Raw genomic sequence first — 18774 nt, 5'->3', positions numbered from 1 at the left:
GGGACATGGGGTCCGTCGGCTGCTTGTAGGGGCACAGGGTGCAAGGAGCAGAGCATCCTGCCTGTCCCAGTGGCTGGGGATGTGGGGAGGGGACAGGGCGGGCAGGGTGTCTGCTGTGTGGTGGTGACTTTGATGTGTGCTGGGGTGCTGTGGGCTGGGACTGTGTGTGAGCATATATGTGGGCACTAGGGTGTTTCGCAGCCCCCCCACAGGAGCAAGGTGTTCCCAGAGACTGTGGTCACGTCACCCTGCACATGAGATGTTGGACTCAGCACCAGGCTTCAGAGCAGCCAGGCTCAGGCAGGATGGGTGCATGCTGGGCTCCCTGTTCCTGGCTCTCCCCACCCTTGGGCAGGGTGGGAGGACACAGAGGGAGCTGTCCAGTTATGGATGGGCTGTGCGAGGCGCTGAGTGGTGTGCATGGGACGCACTTGGCAGAATCTGGATCCACTCGGGGCACTCTGCTTTGTGCGTGGTGGGAGGGAGGTCAGGACTGCTTGCCTGGGTGCTCCCTGGGCTCCCAGGGTGATGGTTGTGTGAAGGGTCCCACCCAGCCCCTGCCCATGCCTGCACACCCCTCTCTGAAGGATGCCGCAGCCTGCCCGGCCCCTGGCGTCAGGGCATGCACAGGGTGAGGAGGAGACAGAGAACTTCCCGGTCTACTGGTGCCCTGGGATATTCCGCTCTGTTTCTCCAGCACTGGCTCCCACATAGGCTGGATGTAGTGGTGAATGCTCCCCTCCACAAGCAGTGGAGCAGGCAGCACCCTGAGACTGCACCTACTGGTTGGCTGTGCCTGGGGATAGGGAGGGAAGGAGGCGGGCAGATCAGGGGGATCTCTCCCTCTGACCCTGTGAACCTGATCGAAGGACAGGAAAGATGGGTGGAAGTTTTCATTACTGCTTAACTGCTTGCTAAGTCCCTGTGCTCCAGCAGCAGATGCACTCCTAGGTGGATCATACCAGGAGGGAAACGGAGGCAGGAGCTGACCTAACTGACAGACACCCTGCCTTGTGAGTGCCAGGGGAGGGCATGCTGACTGTGCCCAGGGTGGATTCCCCCTCCCCAGTTCTGCTGGTGATTTGGAGGTGCCTCCCCCAGATGCTGCTTTACCCCTTCCCAGTGCTTTTGCTTCCCCATGTAGCTGCCCGAAGCTTTGTGCCAAAACCGGTGGCATTGATTGCAGCTGTTTTGCACCTCCCAGGTGCAGTGGAAAGAGTGGAGACAGAAAGCCCCCAGCCCCTGCAGCAACCCTGCTGAGGGGCTCAGGACAAGGCAGGGGCTGCTCCTTGCCTTGTGTGGCTCCTCTGTTTCCTGGGGCACACTCCTTGTCCACCTGCAATTGACTTTTCCCTAGCATGGGCCAGAGTGGGACATCAGAGATGGGGCATCCTGTGTCCACCCTTGTCCAGGTCATCTGTCACCCCTCCAGAAGGAACAGGGGCATGCCTGTCCCCCTCCACCCACACTCTCTTGCTGAGGAGCTGCAGTTCCCTCTGGCTTGGCTGGAGATGTGCCCCAGCTGTGAGGGTGGGAATAGGATCCAGGTGCCCTGGATTGCCAGCAATTACTCCCATTGCCTAAAGTGGCCCAGAGGAGAGGGAAACATGTCACTTGAGGGGCAGAAACTGGCTGAGGTAAAGCTGAGCCCTGGGCACTGTATGAGGAGTCCTGTGTGTGAATGACAGTGGTTTGGGATGGGGGTGAGATGCTGTTGCATAGGTTACTTCCCCTCTTGACTCGAGAGGCAGCAGGTAGGATTTTGCTCTCCAGGGAAGGTCCCAGACAGTGTCTGGGGCTGGAAAATAGTGTGCCCCTCCAGGGGTTGTTTACAAGCCGTGGCTCGGTCAACAGTGACAACCCAGAGACCGCAAAGAACCTGAAACCAAATGCTAATGGCTCGGGTCTGCTAATGGACACCAGGCTCTGCCACCTGCTCCGGAGCCATCGATGCTGCCGGCCGTGCTTCCCCTGTCCCGGCTGCTGGCCCATGCTCTCCCTGCCCCATCCCTGCTGGTCCCCTGCCGTGGCTGTTTGTCTGCACAGGCTGTGCTGGTTGTATCCCGTGGATAGATTGTGCTGGGAGGTGTTGTGCCACCACAGTGATGGACTGGGAATGGAGCAGCTCCAGAGGGGACCAAGCCAATCTCTCTAAGCCTGGGGAATGGTTCAGTGGGAGCATCTTGCAACAAGATCCTGGGGCAATGCCAGGCTTGCTGCATTCCCAAACTCAGCTGGATGAGGCCCCAAGCACCCCATCCTTCATTTGGAGCTGGCACTTTGCTGAGAAAGGTCTTGGACAGAAGTGCTGACTGTCTGCGACCCCTTGTCCTGTCTGCTTGGCACTGTACCCCCTTGGATCCTGCCACAGGCTTGGTGGCACAGGCACAGCCATCGCCTGGCAGCAGCAATGGAGCATCTCCCATGAGTGCACTGTGCTCCAGGATCTTCAGGGTGATCAGTGCTGGAACTGACACTGTTTACCAGCTGGATAATCAATGATGGACTGTGTCACCCCACCTCTGCCCTGTGCCATTGTGCCTGTCCCCAGCCCTGAACATCTCTTGGCAGACCCATGTAGGAGGCTCTCAGACCCCTGCCGAGAGCCTGCTTTGGCCAAGTGCTCAGGATGGGGCAGGTGGAGAGAAACACTATCAGTTTTGCCTCTTGAAGTGCAGCATCAATAATTCAGCGCAGAGCAATCGGTCCTGGCTGGGAGGAGGGATGGCAGGAGGGAGAAGGCGGGAGAGCCACCCGCGTAGCCCAGCCACAGATTAATATTAAATGAAGTTGCAGATTGCTGTCGGCAGGATAATTGGTGCCTGCCTGGGGCTGTTCCTGCCTTGGCTGTTCAGGGTACGTGCTGGAGGGCAGGCAGGATTGGGGGTGTCTTGGAGAGCCCCCAACATGGGGTGTGCTGGCCTCTGCCTTCCCTGGAGGCTGCTGCCGCAGAGCTCAGGATACGGAGAGAGAAGCAGGGCTGGGAGGGTGCCAAACCCTTCCAGAATCTGGGGAGAAACAGGAGGGAGCAGCATCATGCCTGGGTGCCACTGGCACCCCAGACGGTGCCAGGAGGGTGGTGGCAATGAGCAGTATGGACACCTCCTCATGGCTGGCTCAGGGTGAGGGTCCCTCTGGAGAGGGGAGAAAGCAAGCATCCCCAAGGTGCTGGTGAGAGCAAAGTCCCGTGCCAAGCCCTGATTTCTCCTGCTTTCCAGGAACCTCTTTGGCAGGAGTGCTGCATCTTGGCTGCAGGAGGGACTGGCCCTTCGGGGTGTGATGCTTTGGTGCCTGGGCTCAGGGCATCATCCAGCCTGGTGGCTTTGACAGACCCCAGAGGTCAAGGTGAGCTTGCTGCAGGGGGGTAGATCTTGGAGCATCGAAATCTAGCCCAGAACAGCTGCAGACACTCCAGGCTGAAGTTTGGGGTTCCCTGGGCTGGGCTGCACCAGAGATTTCCCCGTATGGAGTGGATTTAACCCTTGCCTTTCCAAGGCCTAGCAGGTTTGCCAGGCTCTACGGCTGGGCAGGATGTGTTGGCTCTCCCGGCAGCCCTGAGCTCCCCAAGGTCCACAGCACCTGTAGTGCACCCTGTGCCTCTGCTGCTGCATGGTGACACGTCCTGCTCAGCCCAGCCAGAGCTAATTAGCTTGTTGAATCTCTTCTCCCTCCGGCCTTGTGTTAATCACTTTTCACACTGCTTCCTTCCTGATTCCCTCTGGCCTGATTTGCTCTTACTGTTGCTGATGTGCCTGGAGAGGGGAGCAAGGGGACCCAGCTGAACATGGACCAGGGCCCCCACTGTGTCCCAGGATGGGCTCTGAGCCAGCAGATGGAGGGGCAGGAGACCATTCAGCCACAGGGAAGTGAGAAAATCACAGGCTGGAGAAAAAGCAAGAGATCTAGAGAGCAAAGGAGCCCATTGGGACAGCCCTTCTTTATAGCCCTGCTCTGTTGGGGGAGGGTGAAACCTTCAAGTGCAGTGGGAGAAGTTGGCACTCTCTAGTGCAGGGTTGTGTTAGGCTGCAGGGTGCTGTGGGAGCTCAATGGGGTCTCCTTCACCTCTCCCCTGTGAGGGGCAGGACTAGACCCCAGGACTGGGCACAGGTGGGAATACAAGTGCCCTGGACTGGGCTCTGGGTAGTATGGAGTCCATGGTCCCTGGAGCGCAGGTAGTAGGACATCTGATGTGCCATCCATGCTTGGCTGCAGCATCCCCTCCCAGGGATACAGGAGAATGTCTCATTCCCGCATGGGTGCCTGCGCTGGGGCTTGTTGTACTGCTGGGGCAGGAGGTGGCCTCGTCAGAAGCAGCTTTTAGGTGAGAGGTGCATAGACAGCTGCCAGAAAGAGACTTTCTAATAACCGCTGTTGCCAGGCTGGAATCTGTCCTGCTGCCCTCAAAGCAGGACTTTGGGTGGGCTGTGGGGAGCACCCACCCTGGCTGTCCCTGACGTGCTGCCCTCCCTCCAGGCAGCACCCTGTGGGGCACGTTTGCACCCTGTGGAGCACATTTCTCTCCAGCAGCACGCAAGGTACCCAGGGCTGGCAGCCCCCAGCCGTGGCTGTGACTGACTTGCTGGTGCAGAGATGCAGAGGAAGAGGGAAGAGATGAGGGTTGCAGATGTCTGTGGAGGTGATCAGCAGACAAGGCTGAGCTCCAAGGCAGGGAACTCCTGCCATGCAAGGTGGGGACACTGTTGGGGGGAAGGTTTGGTGGTTTGTGATGCAGCAGAGGGGATTTCCTGGGCAGAGCTGGTCCCTGGGCTGGTGGCAGCAGCATCCCTGTAGTGTGTGATGAGCTCGAGGGTCCCTGCAGACTGCTCAGCTCCAGTGCCACCACAAGCTGCTGTTGGGGTGGAAGTCATTGCAGCTGATCCTCCTCCACCTCCCCGCACCCACTGGTGCCAGTTCTGCACCCCTTTGTGGGTGCCTGTGCCAGGCTGTGTAGTGCAGGCGTGCCCTGGGGGAGACCTGACCCCTAAGTCCCTTGGGAAGTTCCGTGGACTCTCCTTCTCTGCAGCCTGGGTGTCCCGAGGGACCACAGTGGGTGCCAGGTCAGGAAGAGGGAGGGCCAAGGCAGGTCTCTCCTCCCCTGCCCTCCCCTCTCCTGCGTTGCTGGGTCTGTTGCTGCCAGAGCAGCTGCCGGCTGGGGCTGCGTGTCTGGGGGATGGCGGCTGAGGCACCCTGGGACCTGCAGGGGCTGCAAACGGTGGGCATCATCCTGCTGCTCTGCTCCAGCCTCAAGATACTCCATGCCCTGGGCATCATCGACCTGACCAGGGGAGGTGGGATGGGGACAGGGATGGGGATGGGGTTGCAATGAGATGGGGATGTTGTGGTGGAGGTGCTCCTCCTATCCCAAGAGCTGCAGGGTGCTTAGGGGAGTTTTTGAAGGATTAGTGTGGTTTAGGGCTTTTTGGGGGGGGGGAGGAGGGCATTGGAGTGTCTGGCAGCATTAGGATGTAGGGAACTGGGGAAGTAGGGGTGTCTGGGGGTGTTTCAGAGTGTTAGGATATTGGGTGGGAATATTTGTGGACATTGGAATGTGTGGTGTTGGGTGCAGGATGCTAGAAATGTAGGGTGTCTGCGAGCATTAGGGTGGGGGATATCTGGGTCTTGAGGCACGGGGATGCAGTGATGTGTGGGGTGCTGGGGGATGGAAACTGTCTGGGCTGTTGGAGTCTCAGGGCAAGGGGATGCAGAGGGCTGGGCTTTGTCAGATGATGGGGAAAAGGACTGCAGGTAACTGCGGCTGAGGAGGTGTGAGCTGGGAGAAAAGAGCCATGGATGTGGGGTGCAGCACCATGCAGAGCAAAGCTTTCCCACTGCTACAGGAACTGGTGGCTATGGGGGAAGTGTGGCAAAAGAGGCTAGAGCCCCTTTGCCCTCCCTATGGGGCTGTGCCAGGGCTGGGGAAGGAAGAGGATGCTGTGGGTGTTGTGCTTCCTAGTTTGGCAAGTGGGTACTGAGGATAGGGCTGGATGTGGCCAAAGAGGAGGACCCAAAATATGTCAGAGCAATGGATACAGGACCTGTTGGTTGTGGCTGGTGAGGGTGGGAGTGCAGGGAGCTGCATGGTGCTGATGCCTTGTTTCCTTTGGCTGCCTTCCTCGACTGTGCCACGGACAGTCCCAGCTCAGACAAGGGCTGCCAACAGACTTTGCATGAATGTGTTTTGGGGCTGGTTTGCTGCCATCTTCTCTGCCTCCTTGCTGACACTGGGGATGCTGTGAGATGAAGGGACTGCAGATCACATCCCCTCGGGTAGCCAGATCTCGGAATGGGAGGCTGTGTGGATAGGAGTGATCAGAGGAGCAATTAGTAGTAGAGCAGAGGGAGGGGAGGACATGAAGGTGCTGTGCCCAGGAGGTGCTTTCAACCCCCTTCTGATGGAGGATGTCCCTGAGCTGCCTGGGATCTGGCTGGGCTGTGGCTGAAGCACATCCACTCCTTGTCCCTGTGCCTTACTGTGGAGGGTATGGATGGCTGGGTAATGGGTATGCAGAGCACCAGCTCTCTTGTGGAACACACTGCTTGCAGCCAAGAGGAGCTGCTGCTCTGCTGAGGCATTTTTTTGGGTAGCTCCTCTGGCACCTTGGATGTGCTGGTTCCTGCTGCCAGAGGAGGTGCCAATGGGGGCAGGATATATCCCTGTGTGTGGGTTTTGCAGCAGGGTGATGCATCTGGCTGTCCCATCCTGTCCCTTGGGATGTGTATCCTGTTCCATTCCCTGCTTGCAACGTTTTGTATGTGGTGTGGACTGAACAAATTATTATTCTGTAACATCTCCTTTGGGCACAGCCAGGCTATCTGGGAGCACTGTCACAGGCTGGAGATGGGAGTGGGGACAGCACTGCTGTGAGCCCCACTTGGCTCTGTGGCCCATTCTGGCCCATGGTACCCTCTTCCTCTGGGGTTTGCTCAGTACAAGGGTTGTGCAGCTGTTCCTCCCTCTGGTACTGGGGAATATCCTGGTCCTGAGCCTCTGCTGTCCCATGAACCGCAGCTCGATTGGCAGCTTTGCTGCTTCCAGCTCTGTCCCACCCCCAGGACAAGGACTCTCTGGCCCCAGGAGATGGCAGCTCTGATTTCATTCCTCTGATGGATGACTGTCTGGCACCTTTGCTACACTTGGCTCTGCATTGCTGACTGATGAGGGTCATTTGCAGAGCTGCTGCTAGTGGGACACATCCTGGCCTCCCCAGGGTGGCTGGGGGGACTCACTCTTCCTCCTGCTGACCCTCCTTGCAGACTCCAGAGAGCTGTGGTTGATGGCACTGCCTGAGGCTGGGTACTTCCCTGAGTGGCTGAGCCCTGCACAGGGATGACTGTCAGCCATAGGTTTTAGGGGCAGGTGGGTTCAGGTCAGCATTGGGATACCAGCTCCTCCTGACCTGCCAACTGACCCAATGCTGCCCCACAGGGCCAAGCAGGGGCTGTGGGTGCTCTGCTCCCCTCCTGGAATAGTGCTGTGCCCAGGAGCTGGGCTGGGGACACTGTGGGGGTCTAATCATGGGAAGCACATTTTCCACCCATCATGATCAAGCATTTATTGACAGGTTACTGACAGTGATGGGGGAGTTTTGGCACTGCCTGTTGGTTTGTTATTGTAGAGTCTTTTCTAGCAGAAGGGTGCCATGGAACGGGTGGGTTGGTCTCCCCATCCAGCTGTCACTGTGGGGTCACTGGTGGCTGTGGCTCTATGGGAGGACAGGGACATTGTTATGCATCAGACTGACTCTGTGTCCTGCTTTTCCTCTGGGGAGACCACGGAGCAGCCCAGGCTTGGCTCCTCTGTGGGAAGGGGGTGTCAGTCCAGCACTGGGTAACCCTCAGCATGGTGGCATTGGCTGGATCCAGCCCCCAAGGACACATCAGCTGCTGGTGGCTCGATACAAAGTGGTCCGTGGCCGTCCTGATGGCAATCATTGCTGGGGGCAGGGATCTACCCACTGTAGGTCCCCTTGGAGCCAGCCTTAGGGATTCATTTCAACAGCATGTGGAAGTGGGGATGTGAAATCTCTTCCCCTTCTGGTGCTGCTCATGGATGGAGTCTCAGTTTGTGTGTGTTCATGTGTGTTTCGAAGTTGCCGAGCTGCGGAGTGATGCATGGGAAGCGACAAGCCACTTAACCCCGCAGACCTCCTGCCGCAGATAAAACACTGCCAGCCCTTTTTGTTCTGTACCAGCCACTGGATGGCCCTTGCAGAAGGGTGGAGAGCAGAGCAGCATCTGGAAAAGGAGCTGTTGCTGGCAGGAACAGGGCTTCGTGCTGCAATGTCCCTTGTGTCCAGAGTGGCAGCACACGGCTGGGCTCTGCTCCTCATCTTCGGCCAGAGCTGTTCCCCAGCAAGGGGGAGCTCCCAGACTTGCTTGTGGTTTGGATGCTGGGGACAGAAAGAGGCTGGTGTGTCCGACCCAGCAGAGCCCTTGTGTTCACTAAAGCCAGGACAGCAAAACCCCAGTCCTGGTCACCCCTCTCCTGTTGTTAAGCTGCATGTGCTGAATGTGCTCCCTCCCCTGCCCTGGGGACCCTGGAATCGGGCCCCCTTCAGTTTCCTCCTTGAGAAAACGCCCATGTTCCTTATTTTTTTTCTTTTTCCTTCTTTATAACAAACTAAAGTGTAACTTGCACCCGACCTGACCTACTGCACGTGCCTATACCTGCTGCCCCTGTGAGTCCAACCACAGTTTACTCTCTGTTGCATCTCTCTCGCTGTGTGGTTTCCCTCCTGCCCTGCTCCCTCCCGGGCCCATCACCCTGGCACTGGGTGTTGCTCTGCCCACCTTGTCCCTTCCCTCTCAGCAAAGGGGATACTTCTGCCTGCCAGGTCTTTTCCTGCAGCTCAGCTCTGCTGGAGGCACCTGGCCCCAGAGCATCCTTGGAAGGCTGAAAGGTGCAATTTCCCTTTCCCTCTGCAAATTAAGGCCCTGTAAGCATAGCTGGGACAAAATCATGGTTTATGTACAACTGATGCCCACTTCTAGGAAGGAAAAATCCTCTTTCCTCACCTGCCTGCAAACCCTGGAGCAGACAGGAGCCAGGTTGTGCTGCTCTGCCAGCGCCAAGATCCTGGTCCTCACCCTTGCCCCTGTCACCCCCCGACAAATGCCAGGAGGGGTGCGTTTGTTCATCCCTATACATTTGCATATCACTGTCGCCCTGCTGTGGATACCACATCCCTGGGGAGAATTTACCCTCTTTGAGTGGCTTTGTGTGATGTCCTGCTGGAACCATGACCTCCTGGAGCTATTCTCTATCCCTCAGAATGATGGAGCTGCCTTGGTGTGAGCTCAGAGGCTCCCAGATTCTACCTGTGGGCACTTTGGGGCCAACCTGCCTAGCAGTGGCTGCCGTATGTGCACCCATATCCCTGCCCTGGAGCTGGGTACCACAGAACATCATTTTCCTGGCACCTGGGGCTCAGCTTAGCCCCACAAGGCTGAGAAAGTGTTTCTGTGGCAGCAATCTGCTAGAACCCTAGAGAAACAACCCCAAAACCGGGACTCAGGACACATAGACATTGTGACCTGCTGCTTGCAGAGGTACAGGATGCTTGGAGCAAACACAGTGACAAACCAGAGCCCCAAAGGGACTTTGCACCTTTCGTCCCATTTGTCCCCATGCTGGTGCCTGCCTCCCCTTGGAGGCTCGAGCCCAGCATAGCCTTCATCCGCTCCTCTTCCTCCTTTCCCTACCTGCAGCATTAGTCCTGCGCTGAGTTTGCTGGCTTGAGGTACTGTGGGAAGGGAGGGAGGGGGTCTGCAGCCATGGGGCAACACCAGCTGGGAGAGATGGGGCTGAGTGAAACCACTGGGGCCCAAATGGGGGAACAGGGGGTGGCAGTGGGGTCAGTACAGGACCTACTATTAATGCAGGGCGACTTGGATGCAATGGCCATGGGCCAGGCTGCTGTGGGTAGTCCCTCACACAGCCCTGCAGCCTGGCCAAGGCAAAGCCCTGAGCCCCGTTCCCCGTCTGGCTGTCTCAAAGCAGGTCCCTGGGCTCGGGTCCCAGCGCTGCACTGGGGTGGGGGTGCATGCTGCAGTCTGGGCTGCATGGGGGTTCCGGTGCATGCTTTGCCTTCAGCCCTTGGGTGCCAGCAGGATCAAACCCAGCCCGAGCTTGGGGAAGATGCAATGCCCTGGCTCAGCCACAGGCTGTTCTTGGGCTTCATCCTGCCCTGCCTCCCTGCAGAGTCCCTCGGGGCAGATCCCCGGGGAGCAGGTATTTGTCCTCAAAGCTAAAGGACAGAGTCAGGCCCTGACATTTCCTGACTCTCTGGGCTCCTGGGAGTCTCCAGTGCACCCCAGCATGAAGGGGGTGTACAGAGGCGCTGGGTGTGGGTAGCCTAGCAGGGTTGCCCCCATCCTCCCCAAGGATGGATACTCCAGTGCCGGGTTTGTCCTGGGATTGAGCAGGAAGGCCGACCAGAACCTGGGCTGGGTTTTGCCTTCCTGCTCCTCCAGCCTCACGCTGCATGTGCTGCCTCTGCTCAGATCACCCTGCGCCGGGTGCCCATCCCTGCTGCCCGTCGGGACCGGGGGCTGATGCTCTGTTAACTCTTCTTCTGCTTGGTGACTCCTTCTTTCTTCCAGGCAACCCGCCAGTCCAAACTAAAAAAGCGCTGAAGCAGCGATTCCTCAAACTGCTGCCCTGCTGCCGGCCCAAATCCATCCCCTCGCTCAGTGAAAGCAAGTGCTTCTTCTTGCCTTTGTGTGTGTTTGTCCCCGGCGGTGCTGCTGCCTGCTCTCCGCCCTGGCCCTGCCTGCGGGAAGGGGACGCCTCCACCTCTCCCCTGCCCTGGCTGTCAGGATCAGCCCTGCCCTGGAGGGGTCCGATCCCATGGGCTCTGCACCTACCTCTGTCTTTACCGGCTCACAGGCTGGTTTTCTCCGTCTTCATCTCCCTGGAGCAGCTCCCACGGGATGCACAGCGGCAGGAACCGCTTGGGAGCTGGCTCAGGGCAGCGGGGCCCTCCCGGCACTAGTTTAAGGGGTGGGGGTTTGTTTCTCTAAGTTCAGGGTCGGTTTGGAGATGGAGGTGTGATGGGGGGATGAAAGAGTCTGAGCAGGGAGTGAGTGCAGAGTCCCCTAACCCCCTGTACTGGGTGTGCTTGGCCCCTTGGTGAGTCCAAGCCCCTGGTCAGGATCTTTCCCCGCTCCACAGTGCAAGCCAATTCCCCCTCAGAAGAGGTGAGTATGGAGGGGCAGGGTCTGAACCATCCCATGGAGAGGGGCTATGTGCCACTCTTGGCTGAGTGGGGTCTAAGGGTGCTGGTTGCTGCAGGCAGGGGTTGTGCAGCTTGGCAGATGGTGGAGAGAAGCCATCGATGAAGGTGGGAGCACAGTGGGCAGGATGGAATCTGGAAAGGTGGGGGGGGAGCATTTGGGGCTGGGAGTTCTGAGGGGCAACTCTCCTGCTGGACGTGAGCCCTGGTGCTGCAGGACATCAAGGGTCTGAACTCCACAGGGCAGATGCCTGTGCTGGTGGGAGGAGAAGGGCAGGCAGAGAGGATTTCAGCACTGGGGGGTTTTCACACCTGTTTTCTGCCCAGCCTAGGCTGTACTGGAGGGGGGGTAGTTGCCCAGTGTCAGTCCCTGGTCTGCAGCCAGGGTGTCTATGAGTGTCCCCTGCTGGCATAGACCCAGCTCTGGCTGAGCAGAGCACCCCAAAAATGTGTCAACCTGGGCAGGTGTGAGAGGAAGGGGTGTGCTGTGCAAGGTGCCTCTCCTGCCCCCTGGCATGACAAGATAGGGCAGGACAGTGCTGGCCTCAGCCACCCTCTCTTCCCCTGGGTTCCTTGCAGACAGTGTTGAGGACGAGTTTGAACTCTCCACCGTCTGCCACCGCCCCGAGGGGCTGGAGCAGCTCCAGGAACAGACCAAGTTCACCCGCAAAGAGCTGCAGGTCCTGTACCGAGGCTTCAAGAATGTGAGTACCCCTTGACCAGCTCTGATAGTCCCCACCTCTGCTGCCATGTCCACCTTGGGGTGGTGCTTTGTTTGTGAAGGTTTTTGGGACCTTGGGGTTGAAGTTTATATAAGGCTACAGCCTGACCTTACCTGCAGGGAGCTCAGTGAGGAGACCTGATCTTGTTTTCCATTTTCTGGGGTGCAGAGAGCCCCCTTCCTGGGTGCCTGGGACTCAGAGCCCCTCCAGCGAGGGGTGCAGCCCAAAAGATCAGAGAGATGCTCCAAGCAGCCTTTCTAGCCACCCCACCAGGTGCACAGGGCTGGAGAGACAAGGCAAGGGAGCCACAGGGTTTTAAGGGGGTGCTCAGCCCTTTTTTGCAATGTGGAAGTGACGCTGTGGCCTTGCCCTGGCAGGAGTGCCCGAGTGGCATTGTCAATGAAGAAAACTTCAAACAGATCTATTCACAGTTCTTCCCTCAAGGAGGTGAGTGCCTATCCCAATCCCTGTCCCTATACACATGGGTGCCTCTGCGGGGCAGAGGGTCACACAGCACCCCCTCATGCTGTCTGCCTCCCTGCAGACTCCAGCACCTATGCCACCTTCCTCTTCAACGCCTTTGACACCGACCACGATGGCTCCGTCAGCTTCGAGGTGAGCTGTGGCCAAGGAGGGGGTGATGGGTTGCAGCGGGGCAAGGAGAGCACGTCCCTTCAGCGACCAAGGGCTGGGGTCAGCAGCGTTGCTGTTGCAGATGGATGAAGAGCTTTGCAGGTCTAGTGGAGTTTATTAAATTCCCAGAGGCAATGGAAAACCAATGAAAAGCAACAAAAAAGGGCTTTCTGTATTTTCTGGGTAGGGTTGTGTAGGTACCCAGACCGGCAAACACAGCCATGGCTGGGTCTTGTTCAGGCTTTGGCTGAACAGCAGGTCATGATGCACATTGTCCTCTTGCTTGCTGTGACCCAAGGGAGTAGTGTGGGAAATGTATGGGGTTAAGCAATTTTTTCTCCCCAGACTCTTTTTGATACCCAACATTTCACCTTTTCAGCCCAGCCCCAGGGCACATTGGCTTTGGGGCTGAGTTCCTCTCCGCAGGAGAATCAAGCAGGGCTGTACCCTCTGTGTCTCTGAGGCCCTTTGTGGCTGTAACTCCCACTTGCCTGCCTTGTCCATCCTTGCAGGACTTTGTGTCTGGGCTGTCCACCATCCTGCGGGGCACCATTGATGATCGCCTGAACTGGGCTTTCAACCTCTATGACCTGAACAAAGATGGCTGCATCACCAAAGAGGTGGGATGGAGGGGTCCAGACTGGTCCCCAGGGCCAGTGCCGGTCTGCACCTGGCAGGGACAAGGGCAGAACTTGGGGGTATTGGCTGAGCTCTGGAGGAGAGCTCAGGGGGTCAATATTTACTTGAGCTCAGCTTTGCAAGTGTCCCTCCTGGCCCCCTGGCACTGGTGGGACTCTGGGATGGAGGGTGGATGAGTGGTGTGCAGCTTTGGGGCTCCACTGTGCATGCATGTGCACACATGGCCCCACAGTGTGCACAGAGCCAGCAGAAACACACCTGAGCACCCCACAGGTCCTTCAGGAGCATCAAGAAAAAGGTGCGGGTTGGGGACCAGGTGGAGGCAGAGCTGAACTGCAGTTGACACTGCAACCCTGCTCCCCTTCCCATCAGGAAATGCTGGACATCATGAAGTCCATCTACGACATGATGGGCAAATACACCTACCCGGCCATGCGGGAGGAAGCACCCCGGGAGCATGTGGAGAACTTCTTCCAGGTGAGCTGAGTACATCCCGGGGAAGCAGAGCTCCAGCACAGAGCTGCAGTGAGTGCGGTAGAAGGCACCCCATTCTGGGGATGAAGCAGGGCTGTGCTGGTCCTGCTGGTGCTTGGGCATGCCTGGGGCAAGGGATGCACTGTGTCCAGTCCCTGTGGGATCTGGTCAGGGGGTACCAGGTTCTCCCTGGGGCTGGGGCTGTCCCTGCTATGCCCCCTGTGCTGTGCTTGTCTGCAGAAAATGGACCGGAATAAGGACGGCGTGGTGACAATTGAGGAGTTCCTGGAGTCCTGCCAGAAGGTAAAGTCACCGGCAGCTCTTGTCTAAGCTAGGTCACCACGCTCTTCCCTGGGGACCTTTGTCCCTCCTGCTTCCTTCCTGCAGAGAGGAGGTGAAGCCAGGGCTCCCAGGGGCAAGGCTGGAGCTCTGCTTTGGGAACTGTACCCATACCAGCATCCCCGTACAGATGAGGAGAGCTGTGGATCCTAGCAGGGCTTGGGAACTGCCTGTAATCCCTGGGGCACTTGTCCCACGTGCCAGAGCTGCCATGAGGGTACAGCCAGGTTTGGGGGAGCTGCCCAGGTTGCTATTCTGTGCCCAACTTGCCTGCTTCCCACCTGCTCCTGACAGGATGAGAACATCATGCGATCCATGCAGCTCTTTGACAGCGTGATTTAGCTCCCAGACCTGCCTCCAGATGAGCTCTCCTGACACTGGGCCCAGAACCTTCTTCTCTCTCTCGACTTTTCCTTTGAGACTCCCCTCCTCCGGCTGCACAGACACCCCCATGGAAAGGGGCCTTCCTTCCCTGAGATGCAGTCGGTGCCGAAATCTTCCCTTTCCCCTGGCCCAGCTCTGCTTTCCTCGGGGGATCCCAAGCAGGTGCTCCCTGATGTTGGAGCACGGGCATGGCTGGCACAGGATGAGCATTTCACCTGGATGGACCTCCCTGCATCTAATCCTGATGGAAAAGATGCAGCCTTGGGCTGCAATAGAGGTTTTCCCCGTGCACACCACCCTGTGCAGCCACAGCTCCCCTACCCTGATCCTCCCCAGCCTCAGGAGCCCCCAGTCCTGGCTCCAGCCTGAACCCTCCAGCGACACTATCTAGAAACCAATAAAGTCTTGGAATGGGCACCAGTGCCTCGGCTTCCTCCCCTGCCCTGGCTGTGCCCTGCTGTGGGGAGTGTGTCCGGTGTGTCCACTGTGAGCCACCAGCCACCCTCCTTGTCCTGAAACTGGGCCGGTGGGTGGGCAGAGGGGCCGTGCCTGGAAAAGGCAGCCATGTGAGCCCTTGGGGTTCATTGCTGCATGAGCTATGGGGCAGCATGCCTGACCCCAGGGATCCCAGTTAGAGTTAGGAGGCTTGCCCTGACAGGGGGAGAGGGGAGGCTAAAGGGACCCCGAGGTGACTTCTTGTAGCACTTGTCCCCCAGGATGGAGGATGCAAGCCTGGGAGAGCTGCAACCTCAGCCCCTGTCCCTCAGGTTTGGGGTGCTGGCACAGAGGGACCCCAGGGATCCACTTGGAGGCTCTGGTGGAGAGACACCCTTTCCAACACTTCCCGAGGACATGACAGCCAGGGTGTGGGGACACGTAGAAGAGGGAGATGGGCTGGTGCCTGGTGGCCATTCTGCCCCCATAGGGCTCACAGTCGTGTTCCTGGCATCATTTGCTGCTGACCTTGCCCTGCTCCTGTGCCCTGGCCCATCCCAGCCCACCTGCTGCCCAGAGGACTGGGGAATGAGCAACGAGGCAGAGGTGTTCCCACAGGCACTGTGCTAGTGACATGGCTGAGCTAGCATCTCCTAGAGGAGAAAGTCGAGGCTGGGGTTAGACAGGAGTCGCTGCCATGCTGCTGGCAGGCTGGGGGTCACCTTGGGGCAGGGGGCTCATCTCCTTTCCCCAGCATGGCCATATGTGAGCCTGCTTGGGGACCTTGGGGATGGGGACCCTGGGTGTCTTTATCACCACCAGCTCCTTGGAGCCAGGTGTGTGCAGGCAGGCCTGTCCTGCCCACATACCACTCCAAGTCACAGCTGGGAGAGTGATGCCCAGGGGCTAATGATCCCATGCCAACACCAAAGGCCCCTCACAGGCACTGGGAATGCACCCAGCCCTGGCAGCCCCCAGCTGTGGCTCCACTCTTCTGTATCCTTGGCCAGAGGTGGTTTGGGCTGGCCTGAGCTGCAATGTCTGGGATCAGCACCCATGCTGGGCCAGACCCAGGCTGAGCCCCTGGCGTTGGAGACATTAGAATTTAACCCCTTGGGCTCTGAGCCAAAGCTACAGGGCTGCTTCCCAGGGGGACCGTCCCTGTCCCAGCCCTTGCAGATATGATGTGTTTTTTAGGCTCATGCGACACACTATTCATCTCGCAGACATGATGTGTTTTTTTAGGTTCATTCAACACACTGTTCATCTCACAGACCTGTTCCTGGGTTTGCTGTGGGGCTGAGCTCCCACTTGCATTCTCCTAAGGGTGGGAGGGCCTTACTCGTCCATCTCTTCGGCCCTGTTCTCCCTCCTCCCAGGCTCCCTGGGGTACCCACTGTCCCCTGCCACGTGGAGCACATGCCGCCTCCCCCCTCACGCTGTAGGTCGCATGGTGTGACCCCCTGACCTGGGGCATGGTGACCCACAACCTGCTTGGCATCTCCAGTCTGTATATTTTGTATTATAACAATTATATGAGTTAAAAAACAAAACAAAACAAAAAAATCAACAAAAAACCAATAAAATCTAACCACAATGCTATGCACACCACCGTTATGTCTTTGCATCTGTCAGCTGCCTGGGATGGGAGGGCAGGGAAAACGAGGGGTCGCTGAAGAGGGTTGGTATCCTTTTTGGGGTACTGTGGTTGCATGGGGGACAGGGTGCACACTGAGCTTGGCTGGTGGTGGTCCTCTAAATAGAGACTTTCCCCTGCTAAGAGGCTGTAAGTGTTAAGGTTAAGAAGCTCTTACATCAAGCGTGTCACTTTTCAGGAGTCAGGCTGCCAGGTGTGTTTTCAGCTTGTCACAGATGCTGCTGGGTGAACCCAAGATTAGGACCAGGTGGCCCTTGTTAGGATGTAGCATTTAAGGCTGAGCTAACAGGAACATGGTCACCTGCCACCTTGAGGAGGTAGGTAGGGACTGGGAAGGACTTTTTTCTTAGCAACATGAACTGATGGGCAATCACTAGTTGTTGGAAAAGGCCAGCATTGAGAACTGGGGAAAAACTAAGTAAAACAGTCATGTAAGTAAAGAAAGCAGTGGAACAAGAGAGTAATGCACCTGATGTGGGACAGCAAAATGGTCCAGTATTACACAGTCTGTGGTTCAGGAACTGAAAGCTCAGTGCAAAGATCTGCCTGGAGACCAAATATCTTAAAAGGATGGGCTCTGGCCGTGGGGGGAGTTACCATTGTGGGACTGGGTAAGCAGCAAGTCTGATCTTTCCAAAGCCTCTGACTCTCCAGGGACATTTTCAGGCTGCTGGCCATAGCCCAGGGCTGTGTATGGCAGTATGAATGGGCCTGAGCACATTTTTCCCTCTAACCCACTTTTCCCGGTATATCCTATCCCCTGAGCTCTGTTTGGCTGGTTGCTATTTCGGGCAATGACATCCAAGGGCTTGATGTGCCCTCTTGTGGCACAGGGATGCTGTGAGCCACTGATAGGATCCCTTGGGTCCTTGTCCCCAGGGCGAAGGGCAGGAAAGAGGCTGAGGTGACAATGGGAACAACAGGGCTGTGGGGCTCAGCCTTCAAATGCTGCCGTAGCCTTTTCACACCAAATGGGAAAAGGTTTGTGCAGGGATTGTAGCTGTTGCGGTGGGGGGGGGGGGGGGGGGGGTGGGGGGGGTGGTGAAGCATCTCTGGGAGTCAAAAATAATCTGTTTAGCTCTCCCCCAAACAGGCACTCGGAAGGGACTTAGGGCAGGGAGGCCTGGATCAGCCTCTTTAGGTGTGCCATCAGCTTGCTATGAGAAGCTGCTGGGTGAGCCAGGGCTTTGGATGACCCTGGTTAGTAGGAGGTGGCATTGAAGGGTGGTAACAGCCAAGTCATTTGGTCTATGGCAAGAACAGAGATAAGAGCTGAAGGATCCTTGGAAAAGGGCAGCCGTGTGTTGTTTCCAGCCAAGTTTTTCCCAGCTTTCAGAGGAAAAATTATTAGTAGCTATGTGGTAAAACAGCTGAGCAACTGGATGAGGCAGCTGATGCAGCCTGGGGCAGTGATTCACTCCAGCATCCTGAATACTGCCTAGAAACACAAGCATTTTGTAAAACGATGAGATTCCAGCACTGGGAGAACTAATACTGCAGGATTATTTTGGTATGATCAGAGATATCAGCACCCCTTCAGGGTCCTTTGTAACCCTGTAGTCACTGCCCAGCTCTGTAGGCGTATGAAAGCCCTGGGTGTTCTCCACCCAGATTCTGTGCATTTCTCCTCTCTAACCCTTCTGTAAAGTCTGGTCGTGTATCAATACAATTTAGCTGCTTACTATTTAGGGTATCTGTACAATTTCTATTTTTGCTCTTTGAAAGCTTTGGCCTGAAGATGGTGGTAACTAGAGATGCTCCTTGGCTACGGGCTCTGCTGCAGCTTCCTGAGCACAGGTATTGACAGTGCTGGAAACACAGCCGTCTTCAGTTTCTTGTCATGCCCGAACCGTCATCAGCGGGAATGTGGCTGAAACGGGATGTGTGTCTGCCCTCACGTCTGCAAGCATTCTCCAGCCCTTCCTCACGAGCTGGGGTTTTCGGGAGCTCTTTGTGAACTTGTTTCTTGTTGGCTGGTACCTGCTGCAGCCTCCCCAGTGCTGGGAAGGCTGGCAGGATCACCTTGCCGGCCTCTCTCCATAGCCACAAGAGAGGTCATCTTCTCAGTCCTGGGGTCCTTGCCTCGTGCTCCCATGCGGCTGCAGCTTCTCCCTAGAGAGATGCTGTGTGACCTTCTGTGATCCACTGATATCATCTCAGCTTTGGATCCTGCAAAGCATCCTCGTGGCCTCTTCCAGGCATGGAAACACCTCCAAGCGTGTAACCGGCCTTGCCGTGCCAGGAGGGTCGGAGCTTC

At 57.3% G+C, this 18774-nt stretch overlaps 1 protein-coding gene across 8 annotated transcripts in view; it reads left to right on the top strand.

The window, feature by feature from the left end:
• KCNIP2 (potassium voltage-gated channel interacting protein 2) overlaps positions 1-16468 on the top strand; it is a 44124-nt gene extending 27656 nt beyond the window's left edge. For 5 of the 8 annotated variants that reach the window (XM_039553922.1, XM_019293894.3, XM_019293895.3 and 2 more), the window contains exons 2-8: positions 11814-11938; positions 12334-12403; positions 12501-12571; positions 13102-13209; positions 13601-13705; positions 13943-14005; positions 14336-16468. In XM_039553922.1, coding sequence (XP_039409856.1) covers positions 11814-11938; positions 12334-12403; positions 12501-12571; positions 13102-13209; positions 13601-13705; positions 13943-14005; positions 14336-14383 — 590 coding nt within the window. In that variant the 3' untranslated portion in view covers positions 14384-16468. Of the gene's footprint in view, positions 1-136; positions 5289-10602; positions 10699-11813; positions 11939-12333; positions 12404-12500; positions 12572-13101; positions 13210-13600; positions 13706-13942; positions 14006-14335 lie in introns of those variants that run through there. The other 3 variants (XM_039553921.1, XM_019293890.3, XM_039553923.1) reach the window with 2 other exon arrangements.
• The last annotated feature ends 2306 nt before the right edge of the window (positions 16469-18774 follow it).

The sequence above is a fragment of the Corvus cornix genome, chromosome 6 (genome assembly GCF_000738735.6).
Source record: "Corvus cornix cornix isolate S_Up_H32 chromosome 6, ASM73873v5, whole genome shotgun sequence".
Classification (NCBI taxonomy): Eukaryota; Metazoa; Chordata; class Aves; order Passeriformes; family Corvidae; genus Corvus; species Corvus cornix.
The sequence above is the reverse complement of the archived record's forward strand: the minus strand, read 5'-3'. Positions and strand labels throughout refer to the sequence as shown.